The sequence below is a fragment of the Perca fluviatilis genome, chromosome 19 (genome assembly GCF_010015445.1).
Source record: "Perca fluviatilis chromosome 19, GENO_Pfluv_1.0, whole genome shotgun sequence".
In the NCBI taxonomy this organism is placed as follows: Eukaryota; Metazoa; Chordata; class Actinopteri; order Perciformes; family Percidae; genus Perca; species Perca fluviatilis.
The window spans coordinates 8659447-8677349 of NC_053130.1; the positions used below are offsets into that span (position 1 = coordinate 8659447).

Sequence of the window (17903 nt, forward strand, 5' to 3'; positions counted from 1 at the left end):
TAAGTTAAACAGTGACGCTTATTTTGAGGGTCAGTTAGCAACCGAGAGACTATTATAAAATTCAAATAACAGAAATCCTCAGACTTTTTGGGTAAGTAAGTAAGTATTGTCCTATTGACCAATCACAGACAGAGCACATGGAAATGCACTGTATTTAACCATGTTTTACAGCTGTCGTCTCCGAGACCCCAAACAGAACTGAAACAGTAGCAGACTTCTGAAACATATTGTCAGTCATGCTCATAAGAAAGGGAAAAATACAAAAATCAAAGTCAGGAAGTATCAATGTGATAAAACAATGTGAAGTGACTTCTGGACTCCCAACAGAACATTAGTGTTGAGGATATTTGAACAAAAGTTGACCACAAATACAACATTTATCTAAACCTTTATCTCAGCAAAGTGTGCATGTTTTTCTCTGACTTCAATCTGAGGTTGTTTTAGAGTATCAAATTATAAAGCTTTTTGTCTCAAAGGCTTTTTAAGGAAGCAAAAACAGATATTCAATACAGATACGCTGCACTGTAATTAAGTACTTTTCTTGGCAAATAGTACCAGGATACCTAACTGGCTTGAGAACCGTTAACTAAGAGAAACTCAACACTTTTCTGTAAATTTCCTGGGAATAGGATCCTTCCAATTACTCTCAGTTGTAAGTAATTTTGTCTTTTTGATGTCTTCAATGTTCCTGACATATTTGTCTATAATATTTTGGGTGATCTGGCTTGTGGATATAAGTGAAACAAACCTATAAAAACACACAACATCCCCCTGAGGGGAAACAGTATCAGTCCAATCAGTGCCATCATTAGATGTGATAAGGCCTCTGCAGAAACCCTGCTCAGCTGTTGCACAGTGGAGAGAATAAATAACCTGGATAATAGCAAGTGCCAGAGGCTTGATTCAATTCCAAATGTTAACAAGGCCGTTTCACAGCTCCAGTATCCCACGCAGTATGTTAATACCACTAATAAGCCTATCTCTGCAAGTCATCTCGGATGGCAAAGATTTGAGTGTGAGGCTGTGTTTTACAATAAAGCTGCTGGCTACATTTTAAATGAAGCATAACTATTTATGATTTTACAAAACTGACATAATTGCTTAAAGTGTAACCGTCTCGTACTTTGTTTTCTGTATTATGAAAGAGGAGATTTCACTGTTTGCATGTCAGAAAGGCTACTGTGTAGGCCATCAGAGAGATGGGAGGAACTCGTGCTCGCCTGTTAAGCAATTTTGCAGCTTTTATTCAAGCTGTCAAGTCAGACAATCAGGAGATAATGCAGCCTTGGTTTGTAAATTATAAACGTGTCAAAAGATGCACTAAAGGCATTGACAGATGCCACTTATCTCCAGCAGCCTCTGCAGTGTGACTGTATCATCAGAAGGGAAATATAACATTTTGATGTTTACATAAGAGAAGTATTAGTATCAGTCAGAAATGTAATTCCTTTCACCCATCCCTCTCGCAGGGGATTGACTCCCCAGAAAACATACAATGATTTTTTTTAAAGCTAACAAAACAAAAAAAAAGAAGCAGAAAAGCATCCTTGCTGATCTTCTGTCCATTTCCAACATCGCTTCTTGTATATTTTTTGGTGGAAATCCTCTTAGAATGCAAAGTAAATAGATTACGATACAGTGAGGGATTAGGGCTCGCGCGGCGCTGTCAGATTAGTCGGTGAGCGCAGCGCGTCGACAGCTCTGACACGGCTATGGCTGCTGTTCAGGAAAGGGGCTCCGCGCGATGCTTTAAAGACGCTGGTTGGCTTCTATTCATGAATAAAACTGTGGCCCGTAATCTCGGCCAACACACACACACACACACACACACACACACACACACACACACACACACACACACACACACACACACACACACACACACACACACACACACACACACACACACACACACATTCAATATCAGTGGTGATGGAAGTATTATACAAGTCTTTATTTTTCAGGCTGATTAATGGAATGGTTTAAAACATTTTCAGTCGTGTTTTTAAAGGCAGAAGCCGGTGTAACCGTTTTCTTATAAGGTTCATTTGGTTTAGAATTCCCTAAGACAGAAAATAACCTGATTTCACATCCAAATTTCACAGATAAACTATGACAGTTCTAAAAAAACAAACAAATGCTTTTGGTTTAGCAATTTTAAAATGTACAACCTACTAACAAAAGTGGTAATGCAAAACTAATGTATTTACGTATAACACACGTGTATTATTCCACTTTTATCAGACATCTATACAGTCATCTACCTTTCTGTACAATGACAAGCATTTGAGTCCCTTTCCAGGTAATGTTACAGGTAAGTAACTACTTTGAATATAAACATAATATAGACAAAGAGAGCCTGTTATTGGTGAGATGTTGTTGTGTCTCTTATCGTATCTTAGTTCGTTCTTTCAAACCATTCCTAAATGGACCACATGAAGCGTCCCGAGGTCTTCATCATCCTGAGAGAGAGAGAGAGTGAGAGAGAGAGGAAACAGAAATATTACATTTTATAAACCTGAATGAACAGTGTGTAAATATAAAGACAATTTCTTAACAGGATGTGGAGCTTTTAAAGACTTTTTGACCAGTTGATCTGAATCTGCATTATGCTACACTGTACCATATTCTTTTTTTATCCTATATTCACACCTGAAAGCTGCACTGACCAATTTATTTTCATATATGATAAAAACAAGGAGCAAACCTGCATATTTGAGAAGCTGAAACCAGCTAATTTTGGGAATTGGGAAAACGATTAATCGATTATCAAAACATTTGGCTGTGATTTATTTTCGATCAACTAATCAATGAATCGACTAATCGTTTCAGCTCTAAACTACATACTGTAGCACACTATAATATCATATAAGTATTCTCTAACTATATTGCAGTATAGCAGTGGTTCCCAGCCTTTTTTTGTTTTTACTTGCTTAATGTAAAGCAATGTCTACTTATTTACCTTCATCACAGTTCAATTTCATTTCATTATAGTTACTGAAAAAGTAAAAATATATAACTATAAGACAAAAGGTAAAAAAAAGGTAAAAAATAAAAATAACACTTGACTTTAACCCCTCATTTAGCATTTATAAGCAGCACATACACTTTTAATACATGGTTTATAACACATTATAATGTAGTTGTTAGCAGATATAAGTGTCCATTAACACAGAAATGCCATAAACGTGTTCATTAAATTATATGTTTTAGCATTAAGATCATAGTGGTGACTACATTAGATTGAGAGATATTTCTAATATTCTGCCTCTTTCATGTATGTAACTAGACAACAAAATAGAAATATCATGTAGTCCAGTACAGCAGAGTTGTTGCATTGGAGTGTACCTAATAAAGTGGTTACTGTGTGTGAATAGTTGTATTAAACATATATTGTTATATGTGCGTATAACTACATTATTGTGTGTTATTAACCATTAATACATGTGTATATAGTGCTTATAAAGGCTAAATGGAGGAGGGGAGTGGGTGTTTAAAGTAAAGTGTTACCATATAAACCATATAGGAACTACTGTACTGTAGTATAATGCTATTACATAACATTACTACGTACACTATTGGCTAGGGATTTATAATATGGTTCTAAATAACTTTTCACAGCCTTTTGAATTCTGTCAACAGAAATTAAAATAAAAATCAATTTCCGGTCAATCAACTTACATTCCTGCTGTCGCTGTCACCTTCACTGCTTCCTGCACAACAGAATGAAACGACACAACATGTTGGAGGATGTCAATCGTTTCTGTTAACCAGCCGTGACACTTTCAACAAGTCCAACAACCAAAACATTAGACATGCATAATCACACATGGCAGCCCTACAGCACATAAACACAGACAGACAGACAGACACACACACACACACACACACACACACACACACACACAAAAAAAAAAACACACACACACACAGACACACACACACACACACACACACACACACACACACACACACACACACACACACACACACACACACACACACACACACACAAACAGCTGAATGTCTGAACAGCTTACATGCTCACTCAGTAGGTCGGACATGTCGCCTTTTCTGGGTTTTAACGAACGTAAACTGTTGTCACTCATGGCGATCTCTCTCGCTCTGAGCCCTGCGTTAATAAGGTTATGATTGACATTAAAACCCCGGCGTGCCTTATACAGATATTTTAAAAAGCTGATGCAAATTCCCTACAATAGCCTACAGTCCGGATTATCAAACGACAGAGCGATTTGATAGCGAGACAATTGCTAATCACCTGAAAAATGGAATTATTAAAATGGAAAGAGCAGGAGGGAGGAGAGGAGGAAGTGAAGAAGAAGAAGAAGAAGTAGTGATGTTTTCTTAATGGGTGTTTTTCCTAAATGACCTGTTAGTCATATCAGACAGACTGAGGAGGGGAGAGCACTCAGGCTACGTTTAGAGAATAAAAAGAGGCTGAATGTCACCGGAGATTTGTTGCAGGGCTGTAAAACGTGGCCCTGAAACCGACGTGCTGAACATGATTATAATGGGCTGATTCTCTCAGTCAGCTGTTACTGATAACGGGGTGAACAGGCTTGTTGTAAGGGGAATTAAGAGCAACATTCAAGGCTGGTTTTGTTTAAAGTCAAAAGGAAACAGTGTGTAGATGTTTCTGTAATTCAAAGTATTTCCAGTTTGGGCGAGAGTGACTGTTTAAAGTTGGTACGGATGCAGCGTTTTGACATAAATTTGTGTCATAAAGAAAACATTGTCTTTTACCACAGGTATATTGATTGACGTGTTTAGGTCCGTCTACCAGTACACTATGAGGTAACCAACACCAAAGATAGACTATAATCCAGTCAAGATTTCAGATATATTCAGAAAATATGGAAAAATAAAGGTGGAAAAGACATTTTTCATGTCAAAGTGACTTATTTAAGTGTTTTTCAAAGAGAACATCGCCAATTTAGCATTGCACTTCTATAACATTGTTGGGCTCATGGTGAATAAAGGAACAAAATGCAGCAGAACCAGATATTTTCTTTTTATATTCCACACATTATTCTTCCTTGTCAAAACCTGGCGCCTACATTACCCACAATGCAACTCGACCACAGACAGTTTGGCCAGAGATACGGGTGTGTTCAGACAGACAGACAGACAGACAGACCTGTTTGTCTCGGTGTCCTGAACACATCTGGGCTCACAGTCACAGGAATGCTCGCTGCCTGTGGTCTCCTCTGATTGGCTCTTCCATCAGCACTGAGGAACAAAAAGAAAGGTGAGTAACATCTGTTGTTCTTTTGTTTAAAGTGTAATGGTTAAAATGCATTCATGAAACACAGAATATAATATATACTTTGTTTTGAAATGTTGTAATCTACTTTACTAACTTTCACCCGATCTATCTCATTTCCTGCGTTTTCCAGAATATGTTTTGACAAACCTGAGACAGAGTAGCTGTCAATTTGTTGAATTTAACTGCACTATACGCTATATGTTCTGGCAGAAAGAAACATGAATAACAAAAAACTTTCCATTTAAAGGTAAGAGGTAAGCCTGTCAGTCTAACCTCAAAATGCATTACTTTGTGGTTTACTGGGGCTGCTATGAGCGGTACATTTGATATGACTAACTCTTCTGTCATTGATTTACATGCATGATATATATGGTCCACTGCCGTCCTCTAATGATCAAAAGATACTAGCTGTTCTCTCTGCACCAGTATCATCGACTTTATTTTATTTCAGATTCCTGCACTGATGAAAATTACTGGGGTGCATGATTTGATTCTTCTCTCTTCAGCTCCTCACGACAAACTGCCTCCATTACAATTTCCATTTCAGACCATCTTTCGGACACGAAGGACTTAACTGGGTCAACACCTGAGCCACATGTATCAGGTGAAACTTGTAGGGCAAGTTGATCTCGATCAGTGTGATCTTTATTTTATCAAGCAGTCATGATACATGTATCACCGTTCTGAGTCATAAAACATACAGCTAAATGCTTTAACATTCTCTGCCACTTGGAAGAGAGTAATTCTCAACTCTCTTGAAGTCTTCATCCTCTGTATCTTTGAACAACAGACAACTCCTAGTTTTGTAAAAGTGAAAAGATCTGCAAACAATGACCTCTCCTGCCAGAGTCTGACAGTATAGGCATTCAACAGACAACTCAATTAAAAACGATACTATAAAACTATTAGGTTATTATTCTAGGTAGCGTTAGACCGATTCTTTGCTTCATCATACGGCAGTGGACATCACTGACAGACATATCTGATTTGTATTGATCCAAGCTCATGACTTTGATATATTGGCAAACCATTTAGTGTAATGTTAGTGTTTCTGTTTGGGGCTTTAGGATCGGGTTTAAATCTGTAATAATCTGTCCTCTCACCAGCAAATGCAGTGACATACTGAACCTTTTCCTGTTCAATCATTTCCTTATCAAATAAATACATACAAATTGAAAATGAATTTAAAAGGCTCTTGACTAGCATCACATTAACTTTGGCCTCCTCTAAGCAAAAATAAAAAAAAAATAGCCTCCATTCTCCTTCCTCCACTGACAGAGGAGTATGTGATGAGTGAGAGAGGCCAGCAGCCATCAAAGGAACGTTGGGATTCTTCCCAGATTCCCGTCTCGTTCACTCTCTCACTTCCCTGAGCATAGAGTCGGATTTGAGGGAATGTGGGAATCGGCAAGGAGCGCCCCAAACTGCCATTGTGCTCGCCTCCCTCTCTTTCTCTGCTCTTTTCTCAGCGAGCCAAACGGGAAAACGCTCGCGTTACAATGCCTTCCCTACTCCATCTCAGCTAAGCTGTCATTGGCTTCACATGAGAAACAATGAAACTTCATCGGAGACCAGATTACAAAAACGGAGGGGGTTCAATACAAAAAATTGTTCTAAAGGAGGGGGGAAATTGTGGAATAAAAAAGGCAAAGGCTCTTGTCTCTTTCTCTCCGTGGTTATTATCTTTTAGGAGGTTTGGGGATCTGCTTTCTTAGCCTCTGTCAGCAGTGCAGGGGAAGACCTGGGGTAGTACGACCAGGCTTTTGGCTGCCAAATCGCCCTAACCCTCTTTACCACTCTTTTCTTCTCCTCTCGCTCCTTTTTACTGTTTTTAAAAAAGAGCTTAGGACAGAGCATCTCTCTCTGTCTCTTTCCCTCTCTCTCTCTCTCTCTCTCTGTGGACCCAGCTTGTTTAAATTGGCTGATAGGAAGGGATTTGGGATGGATGGAGGGGGCTTAGAGAAACGCAGAGTGGAGGGGTTGGAGGTGGGGGGACACAGAGAGTCATCAGTGTTACAGTCAAACAGCCATGAAAAGCCTATGAGGATGAAAAGAACAAGAGCGCCTTTTTATCTAATGCACACAAATCCCATATAAATACTCCAATATGTTAGTTGGGGTATGACAAGGAATTCCCTCCCACCACCCCATCACACAATATTAAAGACGTGGATGGCTATATTTGTATGTATCTGTTTGTGTGTGTGTGTGTGTGTGTGTGTGAGTCAGGCCAGTACAAAGAGAGGGATGCTTTCAGTGTGTCTTTAGTCACGCTGTTTCAACATGTCATCCATGTAGACGAGTGTATTAAACAATCACTCTGAAACAGTGAGTTTTGTCGGCACTCAGGAGACTGAACCGTGGTGAAAATGGACTCCGGTGGAGTTTTAAATGCAGCTCCGGGTTCAGCGTTGGGATGGCTGGAAGCGTAAGACCCGGAACTGATGTGGCTTTGACATTTGAAATGTCACAGGGAGTGAAGGCTTTTAGGCTGCAGCTGGGTCATTTGGCCACAGACACTCTCATACAATTCATATACAGACAATAGTGAATCACTGTGGGAGAGGAGATGACAAGTCAAAGTAAAACAAAATCTGTCTGGGACTTCATTTATAGGTTTAAGTTGAACTTAATATTTTTATTTTTCATTTAAAATGGATATAAATCAATAACTTTATAACAATGTACCAAATGACAATGTGACAAAGGTAAAGGGGTTTCAGCTCATTGTTTAGCTGTCCGGCCCGCAACTTTACTGTTTTGATAGTCTCGCTTTACCAGACCCTCCTCCAAAGCGCGCTGAAGGAGGGTCTGGCTACTCCACATAGCATTCGGGGATGGAGGAAAACGTGCTGGTTTAATGGCATTTCTTTAAACCAGTCAGAATCGTCATGGGAGGTGCTAAACTCTGCACGGAGCAACTGCAAAATAGTCGTGAGAGAAAACTCAGATTGGACAGATAGTATAGCTAGCTGTCTCAATTTACCATGCAGAGATCTGAGGAGCAGTCAAAAATAGTCCTCATAAACCCACAGAATTTAAAATTCCAACACAAAGAAAGCGGAAGGAAACAGAAAATATATGCATCTGGCGGAATTTCCTGCAGCACCGGAGCAATCCCAGAAGTGGAATGCAAAGGATATAGACTACTGTTTTGACTAATTCTCACCGCTCTCATAGCATCGTTTTTTTTTTAGCCGCAGCAGGCAGCTGTTTTCATCTAAAAGGCTTTAAATCTCCACTGTACACTGCCTGCTCAGCAGCAAGCAGCAGACAGACACACAGTTAGAGACTAGCTGGTGAATATAGTGGAGCATTTAGCAGCTAAAGAGACAGATATTTCCCTCAGGAGTTGGTGGAGACCAAAAATAGATCTAAACGACAGTTAGTCGTTTAGATTGTAGTTGTTGCTACTAGTTAGTTGCTCCGTAACTGCTGGATGTGTAAATAAGAAACTGCGTGCACAGTATAAACTTAAAAAGATGATGATATGCCTATGTTACTGGCCAAAAGAAATCTGTAAAGCAGGTTTAAAGAAATAGAAAAATGTGTAAAAGTAATAATAATAATAATAAATAAAAACACAAAAACAGACACACCGATTGTAGCAAGCTTGAACACACACACACACACACACACACACAAACACACACACACACACACACACACACACACACACACACACACACACACACACACACACACACACACACACACACACACACACACACACACACACAACACACACACGTAACTCACTGTATTGTGAGAGTGTCTGGGTATGAAGGTCCTGTAGCACTCTGGTTCCTCTCTGTCAGTCGGCCCCCGAGGCTGGAACCGCACAACACACCATTTCTGCCTCTTAGAGGATCTTCTAGGACACACAAACACACACAGAGGGATAAGGATGAGGGAGAGCAATGGTTTTCGTTTACCTGAAAATAGAATAAAAGAACGACCCAGTTTGTCTTTTTCTTTATCCAATATTTTTCCTTTACTTGACTTGGACATTTTCTTTTAGAGACGGTACTCGCTCTACGAAGCTAATTGCCGTCACTCTCTCACTTCTCCCTCACTCTACACACTCCCCACACACACACATGCCCGCTCGACGCACACACCAGCGCACAAGTATAAACATCAGGCCACTTACGTGCTACGGCAAAAGCTCTGCGTGGAGCCTGCGCACAACCATAAAACGGCCTTAAGGTGAGAGAGTGACGGCGATTATCTTCGGAGCGAGTACTGACTCTAGAGTCATAGTGAGAGAAACAAAGTGTCTCCCCTGTTCTTTATGACCATGGTGGGAAATCTGTAGCAGGAAAAGTCTCCTTGATTTCATGGTGTTTATGGAGAAGGAGAACCAGGAAATGAGTCAGGGGAAATGCAGCGCTACCAAGCCACGGCCTAGCGACGTGTGACGCTGCGATGTGTGTTTACTTTTTTCGAGAGGTGCACGTCAGGCTACGGCATAGGGTCTGGTGTAGACGCAGAGGGGTCTGCAGGGGTACGCCTTCGATTCTACGCAGAAGCATAAAAAGGCCTTAAAACTAACTGGCTGCCCATGATTATGTAAGCGTGTCCTATTAGAAAGAGAATACTTACGCCAACAAGTGTTTTTATATTCATAATCAATCTGCAGTCATCTGTCTGTATATTGCATGCACTTTGTGTACCTAAATACAAAAGCCTCATGGTAATCTCTGAGATCAAAACGTTGCCATATTACATTTATTTGCTGTGATTTTGTCAGATTTCTGTCTATAGTATTTTTCCAGCCCTGAAAACATACTATGGTTTGTGTAAAGAGTTGTATGTAAGTGAGTGTAGGCTTTTGCTAATTTGGATGTCACACCTTGACAATCATGTTCTGATAAACATGTCATGCCGGTAAAGTTTCTGAATTGAGACGCAAAGTCAAACAGTAAATGGAGGTTGTATGATCAGAGCAACCAACAGAGCTGAGAGGGAAACGGAAACAAACGCTGCTTTCCTTCAACACTCACTGGAGCTAACAGGCTTTTACCATAACGACCAAGAAAGGAAAAAAAAAAAAAAAAAAAAAGAGAGAGAGAGAGAGAGAGAGAGGAGGTGGAGAAGTGGATCTTCAGATAAAGCTCTTGTCTCTTTGCCCATTGAAAGGGCCTGCAGTCACATCAGCCTTTGTGAGGGGGAGACAGAACGATCAGGCAAACAACTTGGCTTCTCCTCCTGGCAAAAACGCTACTCAAAAGAAATAGAGATAGAGAGGAAGAGAAAGATGCCTTCCCTCGCACTTGTTCGCTACTCTGCCTCTCACAATGCCATATCTATCCAAATCAACACACTTGTCAGCCATACAGCTATAAGCGATTTCCAACGCCGTTATAAAAAGGGACCATTTCTAAGCTGAAATGTGTGTCCTCTATTGTGAGTTTATGTGTATGTGTGTACAAGCAAAGGCAGAATCTCTGTTCACCAGGGTTTAAAATGAATGCTCATAAATATGAGAAGAGGTGCATAGAAATATGATGTATTTCCCAATTGGAGTCCAAAACATCCATCTTAAAGAACCACTACATCTGGAATTGATTAGTTTTTTTAGAAAACAAGTAAGAAATCATCCAAACGATAGCATGAGATACACTCATCTTTACAATATTTCCTCTTTCCAATGCAAATCAACTCGTTTCTATGATTTCCTTGAAATGAAGTGAAGTAATTCAGGCTAAGAAAAAAAAATGCAGTTTCTTGGTTTTCACATCAGAATAACTGGTTCACATGAAAACCAGCAAAGCTCAAAGTCCTGAGGACGAGAGCTTAAACCCACTGACCTTCAATTAATGAAAAAAGTTGAGTTTTTCGGGAAGATACGCTTATTTACAGTCTTGCTGACAGTTAGATGAGAAGATCAATACCAGTCTCATGGTGTACGCAAAATATGGAGCTACAGCCAGCAGACAGCTAAATTAGCTTAGCATAAAAACTGGAAACAGGGGGAAACAACTAGCCTGGCTCTGTCCAAAGGTAACAAAATCCACCTACCAGCACCTTAAAGATCACTTATAAACATGCTATATCCCATTTGTTTAATATGTACAAAAACAAACGTGTAAAAACAAAAATTTGTTTGTGGTCGCTGCTTCACCTCACCAACTGACAGGTTGGTTAAATCAGATGAAGATGAATTCCTCACTGGCAACCACGTCTGTCAGGTTGCCCTTGAGCAAGACATTAAACCCACTCAACAGGACTACATCAATCCATCTTCTGCCACTTATCCTCATCTGTGTTGTGGTGGCAGCGGCAGATCAAGCAAAGAAGCCCAAACATCAACAGTCATGTCCTCGAACTCTTCCTGCGGGATAACAGGCCAGGTGGAATAAATAATCCCTCCAGTGTGTGCTGGGTCTGCCCTGGGGTCTCCACCCACTTGGACATGCCTGGAAAACCTCTACAGTAAAGCAACCAGGAGGTATCCTCCTGAATGGATACCTGAACCACCTTAACAGGCTCCTTTCAAAGCAAAAGGAGCAGGAGTACTGTACTACTCCAAGCTCCACATATCTGAACTGCTAAATCTCTGATTTAAAATGGTATTATGCTTCTCTGAAGATGCATGGAAATGTCTTTTGTGTTTTGGGTCACTGTATTAACGCTTTTTGCGCACCCGTGCCTCAAAAAAAAGGTTGGGTCGCTCCAACCTCTTGTTGGAAGGCAGGAACGAAACGGTAAAAAAAAAAAAAACACAAACAGTATACAAGTTAATATACAAGAAAAAAAAAGAAAAAGCCACATAAACATCTACAAACCACCTCTACGCATGTTCTCTTTTGTACAGCACATAGAGGCATGTTTTAGCTTTTAAGCATATTTCTTCTGTTTGTATAAAATTTGAATAAACATTTTCAGTAAAGTATCAAGTATCAATATTATTGTCATTAATTACTCTGCATATTAAATACTATCCGGTGCTGTTGAAGCCTTGTAGTACAGAGCTGCAGGCAAATCCATCTAACATACTGGTGAAAGATATCTCTCTACATCTAGTTTAGAGTGTAAAATGTATAGTTTGGCAACATGTGTGTGTGCGCATGTGCAGTAAATGTGTGTATTTTCTTTGACAACAAGAAGGTGATGTGATGCAGGTCATTCACTGTTTGTACAGGGAAACAGCAGGATGTGTTGGGACTCTGAGCTCCCTGTAGGTAACACCTGCTTTGTATGAACAAAACAGGCTGCTTTCAAATTTCTGTTTAACGAATGATTATAACAAATAGTCGGTTCATGCAGGATTCGGTGTACGACCTGTCTCCCATGTCACACCCAACTGTACAGTACACATATTTACACAAACACATATGTTTCTGAGGGCTTTTTTGAATTTGAGCTGTAGTGTGTAACTATGACTCAGAACAAACTAATTTCAGTTATTGTGTGTGTTCAAACAGAAACTCTGGGCAAAGGGTTCCTATAGCTGCAACGTGGGAACTGTTAGAAAAGCATGTGAGCGATGACACAATGTTTAATCTCTGCTAACAACTCGAAGACATCTGAAACGTGACAAGGGACAACTGCTTTTCCTTTTAGGGGTCACAAGTCAAAAAGGTGGGAGCCACTGGTTAAATCCTCATAAGGTTATCATTTCGGTTTTTTATGTAAGACCTTTATCTGAAAGTAACTATAGCTGTCAGATAAATGTAGTAAGGTAACACATATCTAAAATATAGTAAAGTAGAAGTATAGAGTAGTGTGTTCTTGGGAGCCATGCAGGGTTGATGCTGTTGGTGTGTGACGGCCATGCCAGGGGCTGTGTGTGTGTGTGTGTGTGTGTGTGTGTGTGTGTGTGTGTGTGTGTGTGTGTGTGTGTGTGTGTGTGTGTGTGTGTGTGTGTGTGTAAAGCGAGACACCTGTTCATTGGAGCCCTCTGCTTGAAGCGAGACACTCATTATTTATGACCTGGCTTTTTTTGCTCCGTTAATGTGTTCTGCCGGCTTGTCTGAATGTTGAAGCACAACTGTACAGCAACAGCAACACACACACACACACACACACACACACACACACACCCCATCTACCATGTAACATTGGCTAATGGGTGCATGTGAGTCTAATGTCTGTGTCCAATATTCACTCTCTTTTAGCTCTGTTTTGGTCTCCACCAACTCCTTCCAAAGGGAAGTATCTGTCTCTTTAGCTGCTAAATGCTCCACTATGGTTACTAGCTAAGCTCTAACTGTGTCTGTCTGCTGTTTGGTGCAGAGCAGGTAGTATACAGTAGAGTTTTAGAACTTTCTTTAAGCTGAAAACAGCTGCTTACAGCAGCTATAAACAACAGTATGAGAGCGGTGAGAGTGAATTAAAACAGTAAAGTTGTTAAAACAATATTTCTTCATCCAAAACACAGAAAGTTACAGTGGAGACTCATTTTGTTTGTTCCATATTACACACAAACCAGTTTTCCATGACTAATTTATATATGGTTTTGTATTCGTTGGTGGAAATAACATACATCATCATACAGCAAGCATCAGTGCTTTTGAAATGTTCCACCATAGAAACATCAGGCTAATTTACAGCTGCAGCACACAGTAAGCTAGTTGTAACACTAGTTAATGCCGTCGGAAACTTTGAGTCCTCCTCATGAATGTACACGTGTTCAATCAATTCATAGCAGGCTGTGTAAACTGTTCAGGACAAACAACAAAAATGGACAGGCTGCATAAGATCAATTTTCATGCATCATTTAATTTTCTCTTATTTCTTAATGTTTGTTATTCATTCATATTCTTATTTAATTTGTTCTTTTCTTCATTTATTTAATTTTCTTTCCTTCTCAAACCTTCTGTTTTTCCCAATTTTTATTTTATCCTCATCTTTCTTTCCCCATTTCTTCTGCCCTCCTTTCTTTCCTCTTTTCCTGCCATCATCCCTGTTTTGTTTCCCTCTACTGTCCCTTTCTCCCTCTTTCTCTGCATCGACGTCCAAGGATAGGACATGCCGCAGGTGATGGAGGTAAATCATCTAGGACATAATTAAGAGGCTTATGAGTGTGCGTATTATGCATCACATTAGAAAAAAAAGAAAAAAAAACTGCATGCAAACAGGCCTCATAGTTACAAAACGCTCATTTTCATTCACTGACAAACACACAGACACTCAGCCTTAGGGGTCTGACCTTATACAGTGGAGTTAAATACCTCTCTCACCTCATTTGGTTGTCTGTGAGCACACACACACACACACACACACACATACACACACACACAGCCTTCTGGTGTGTTTTAAGCACCAATGAAGGACTCATCAGACATGTTCATCTAGTTCCCTCACAAATTTGAATGTTTTCTGCTTCTACCCGTTGGCCCTTGAAGCCTCTGTGAGTGTGTGTGTGTGTGTGTGTGTGTGTGTGTGTGTGTGTGTGTGTGTGTGTGTGTGTGTGTGTGTGTGTGTGTGTGTGTGTGTGTAATCAGGAACTCAGCTAGCTTGATCCCCTCTGGTATGTGCTTTCGGGAGTGTTTGTCAAAGGGCAGCAGCACAGCCTGAAGTAATGACAAAGAAAATGGGCCTTCGCTGGTTTTCCTCCTCTGGCTGTTTACTCCAAAAAACTTTGTTGTAATGCATTTCATTAGTCTGATTTTAAATACTTATGTTTTTCAACACTTTACACTTTATATCACAACACCTTTTATTGAATTTGGGGGCTAAAAAAACAACAAAAACATACGGACCCTTAAGGTGGAACCACAAGTTGATTTTTACACTTTCTATTCAATTTTACAAACATGTAATACTAATAATAATACTACTTTTAATCCTCACAATAAAGTGATTTTTGAGGGCAACAGGTTGTGTGAATTTTACACGAATATTACTCGGTCAAACATGATCTATTGTAATTTTTCTTTAAACGAGGGTGAGAGCCTGAGAAAATACCTGGTGTTAGATATCAGAAAAGGGTGTCGGAGTGGGTGAGTTACTGAGGTTATCAGGAGTCCACCTCCCATTTCAGATGTAAGGAGAAGTAACGAGTCACATTTGGTATCCTTTTGGTTAGACATTATGATTATTTTCTTACCGTTGCCTGCGATGGTCTGGGCCTCGATTTCATTAGCTTTCCTCTTGGCCACATCCGCTAGCACCACCTCGCCCTTATCGCTGGCAACATAATGGAGGTCCTTTGAAGGAAATGCAAGAAAGAAAGAAACGTGAACGTTAATCTAAAATGAATCTAGGCTCCGATGACAATGTTTTTTTGGGAGGGGTGGGGGCGGTGTTTTGGTGGGAGAAGGAAGAAACAGATGAAATGACAGAAAAAAAATTTGCTGTTTGAAGCCCAACATCAGAAAGAGCACCGGTTGGATGAAATGCCGGTTCCTGCAAAAACTTTGAAATCAGCCTGCTTGCGCCCCCCTCCCCCTCACACCCTCGTCTCTCCGTTTTTGAACTAGGGAGGATGTTATCTGTCACATTTCAAAAGTGGGAGAGGAGGCAAGGGACTATTCACCTTTCAGAAATGCTGGTATTCTCTCTTTACAGAGAAACATATCCAGCCGAGCACATTACTATATCTGCCTGCGACAATATTGGAAACAGCATGTATCCTCTGTATCTCTCTGTTTGAGTCTGGCAGGACCATAAAGGGAGATAATATTGCTAAATGATGTCTGAGAGTGGCTGATTTAAAGCTCAGTGCTGCCATACCATTCATTAAAAACCACACTGCATCAGACAGCTATTCCTGTTTTTAAGGTGCTCTTGCCTACAAGCAAGGCTGAGGTCAATTCATCTATTTAAATACCAAAAACAGAAATTAATTATATAAACTGTAGTTTTAATAAATCTGACTGTGAGGGATGCAGGTTTGGAGTATGTAGTTCACACTGGAAAAGTGACAAAATGAAATATACTGAAAATAAGTATGCATACTAAAAATGATGATAAAGTGGTTTAGTTTAAACAGAATGTATCCTGATATGAACATGTAACAACAGCTAAATCAGAGGACCTAAAACAATCAGGAGATGTGCTCAAATGATGACTCAATAATGATCTAAACCATTCCAATGACCAGCAACAGTTACACATTTCTCAGTCTAAGAAGCAAACTGGAGCTGCAGCATGATGGTATGAAACTTGCTCTTGTGTCAGAAAGGTCACTGATTTAAATCCCCAGAATGGCTGTGAAGTAAATGAAAAACACACCCTCAACAACAACAATCAGCATGTTGCCACAGTTGGTCTAGTGGAGCCCGTCAATAACCAGCAGTAAAGATTGAAAATGTGCTGGTCAGCTCCCAGTCGCTTTGAGGGGAGAGGAGGATGCCTTGGAAGGAACTGAATATACATAATGTGGATAATGCACGAGTAAAAGTGAAAACAATTAAAACTATATGTTGTGAAAAAATATTTCATTTGAAAAAGAAGGAAAAAAACACTACAGAATTTTTGCAACACTCAACCTCTGAAACTGATGAAAAAGGAAGTGAATTACACCCTCATCCTGGCACCCAACGAGGGGCTACTCAGGGTTGCAGGGTTTTCTCAGGCCGAGTGCAGGGCCTGAGGGCCCATCAAAGGGTACAGCGTGTTAAGAAAAGTCTTCCGCCTCAGCGACATCACAGGACATCAGTGACGTGACTCAGGGCTCGCCATGGATAACCCTCAGCTGGCTAAAGCCAGCCCCCAGCTGAGCCTGCACCCGGCCCTAATACCCCCACATTGTAACCCAGCTTTTGTACACCCAGAGGGAAAAAAGAGGGGGTTGCTGGTTTCCAAAAGAGGTGGGGAGCAGAGAGGGATTGAGGCAGGGAAAGAGGGGGTGTATAAGAGAATAAGAGAGGTAGGTGCTGAAATTGAAGAGTATGAATGGGAACAGATTGGGTAATTACAGTGTGGTGCCTGCCCTCTGTGGCGAGGAGTTAGGAGGAAATGTGAAAATGGCCGACAACAAAATGGCCTCAAAAGAACCTAAATCGGCTCCCAGGACTGAGGTGGCTAATTCAGCCGCTGTGAACAAGGACATGGCCCCTCAATTAGATATGAGTGAGGCTTCCTAATTGATAACAAACAGAGCAGCAGAAGATTAAAATAGGCGAGGAGAAGAGGAGGCATTACAGTGAAAGGTGTGAGAGCAGTGAGAGAGATGGTGAACAAGACATAAAAGACGTGAAGAAGGCAAAATTCACAACAAGGGTTTTTTATGGTAGAGAGACAGCAGCAGGAAGAGAGAGATTGTATGACAGACAGACCAGAACAATATGAACATTTGATGCCGGGGCGCTTTATTCCAGCTTAGCTCCTCATAATACTGTCTGAATCTTGAAAGAGGGACCCAGAGAAAGAATAAACGAATGAACAAACGAGAAATGAGAGGGAGAGAGAGACAAACTGAGAACTAAGAGAGAGAGAGCGAGAGGAGTATCAGCCTGACTAAGAAGGGATAACAATAATACTGCATATAAAACCATCAGATATTACACCTCTTATTCCCAGACGCTCAAACGCGACACTAATCTTATTTATATAAGAGCTTTAGGGGTTGCAGCGCCTGATAAAGAGGGGCGTTTTAGTGGGCCATTTTTAGGGAGGAGAGGGGAGGGAGGGGGGGTGGGTGGTGGTGGTGGACACTAAGAGC

The 17903-nt window shown here is 40.5% G+C and overlaps 1 protein-coding gene across 5 annotated transcripts in view; it reads right to left on the reverse strand.

Annotated features, from left to right (window-relative positions):
• Positions 1–1939: 1939 nt before the first annotated feature.
• LOC120547757 (WD repeat containing planar cell polarity effector) overlaps positions 1940–17903 on the reverse strand; it is an 81570-nt gene continuing 65606 nt past the window's right edge. For 3 of the 5 annotated variants that reach the window (XM_039783410.1, XM_039783411.1, XM_039783412.1), the window contains 6 exons: positions 15345–15444; positions 9047–9161; positions 5159–5250; positions 4041–4132; positions 3682–3713; positions 1940–2462 (listed from right to left, as the gene is read on the reverse strand). In XM_039783410.1, the coding sequence (XP_039639344.1) occupies positions 2423–2462; positions 3682–3713; positions 4041–4132; positions 5159–5250; positions 9047–9161; positions 15345–15444 (471 nt within the window). In that variant the 3' untranslated portion in view covers positions 1940–2422. The remainder of the gene's footprint in view (positions 2463–3681; positions 3714–4040; positions 4133–5158; positions 5251–9046; positions 9162–15344; positions 15445–17903) is intronic. The other 2 variants (XM_039783413.1, XM_039783414.1) reach the window with 2 other exon arrangements.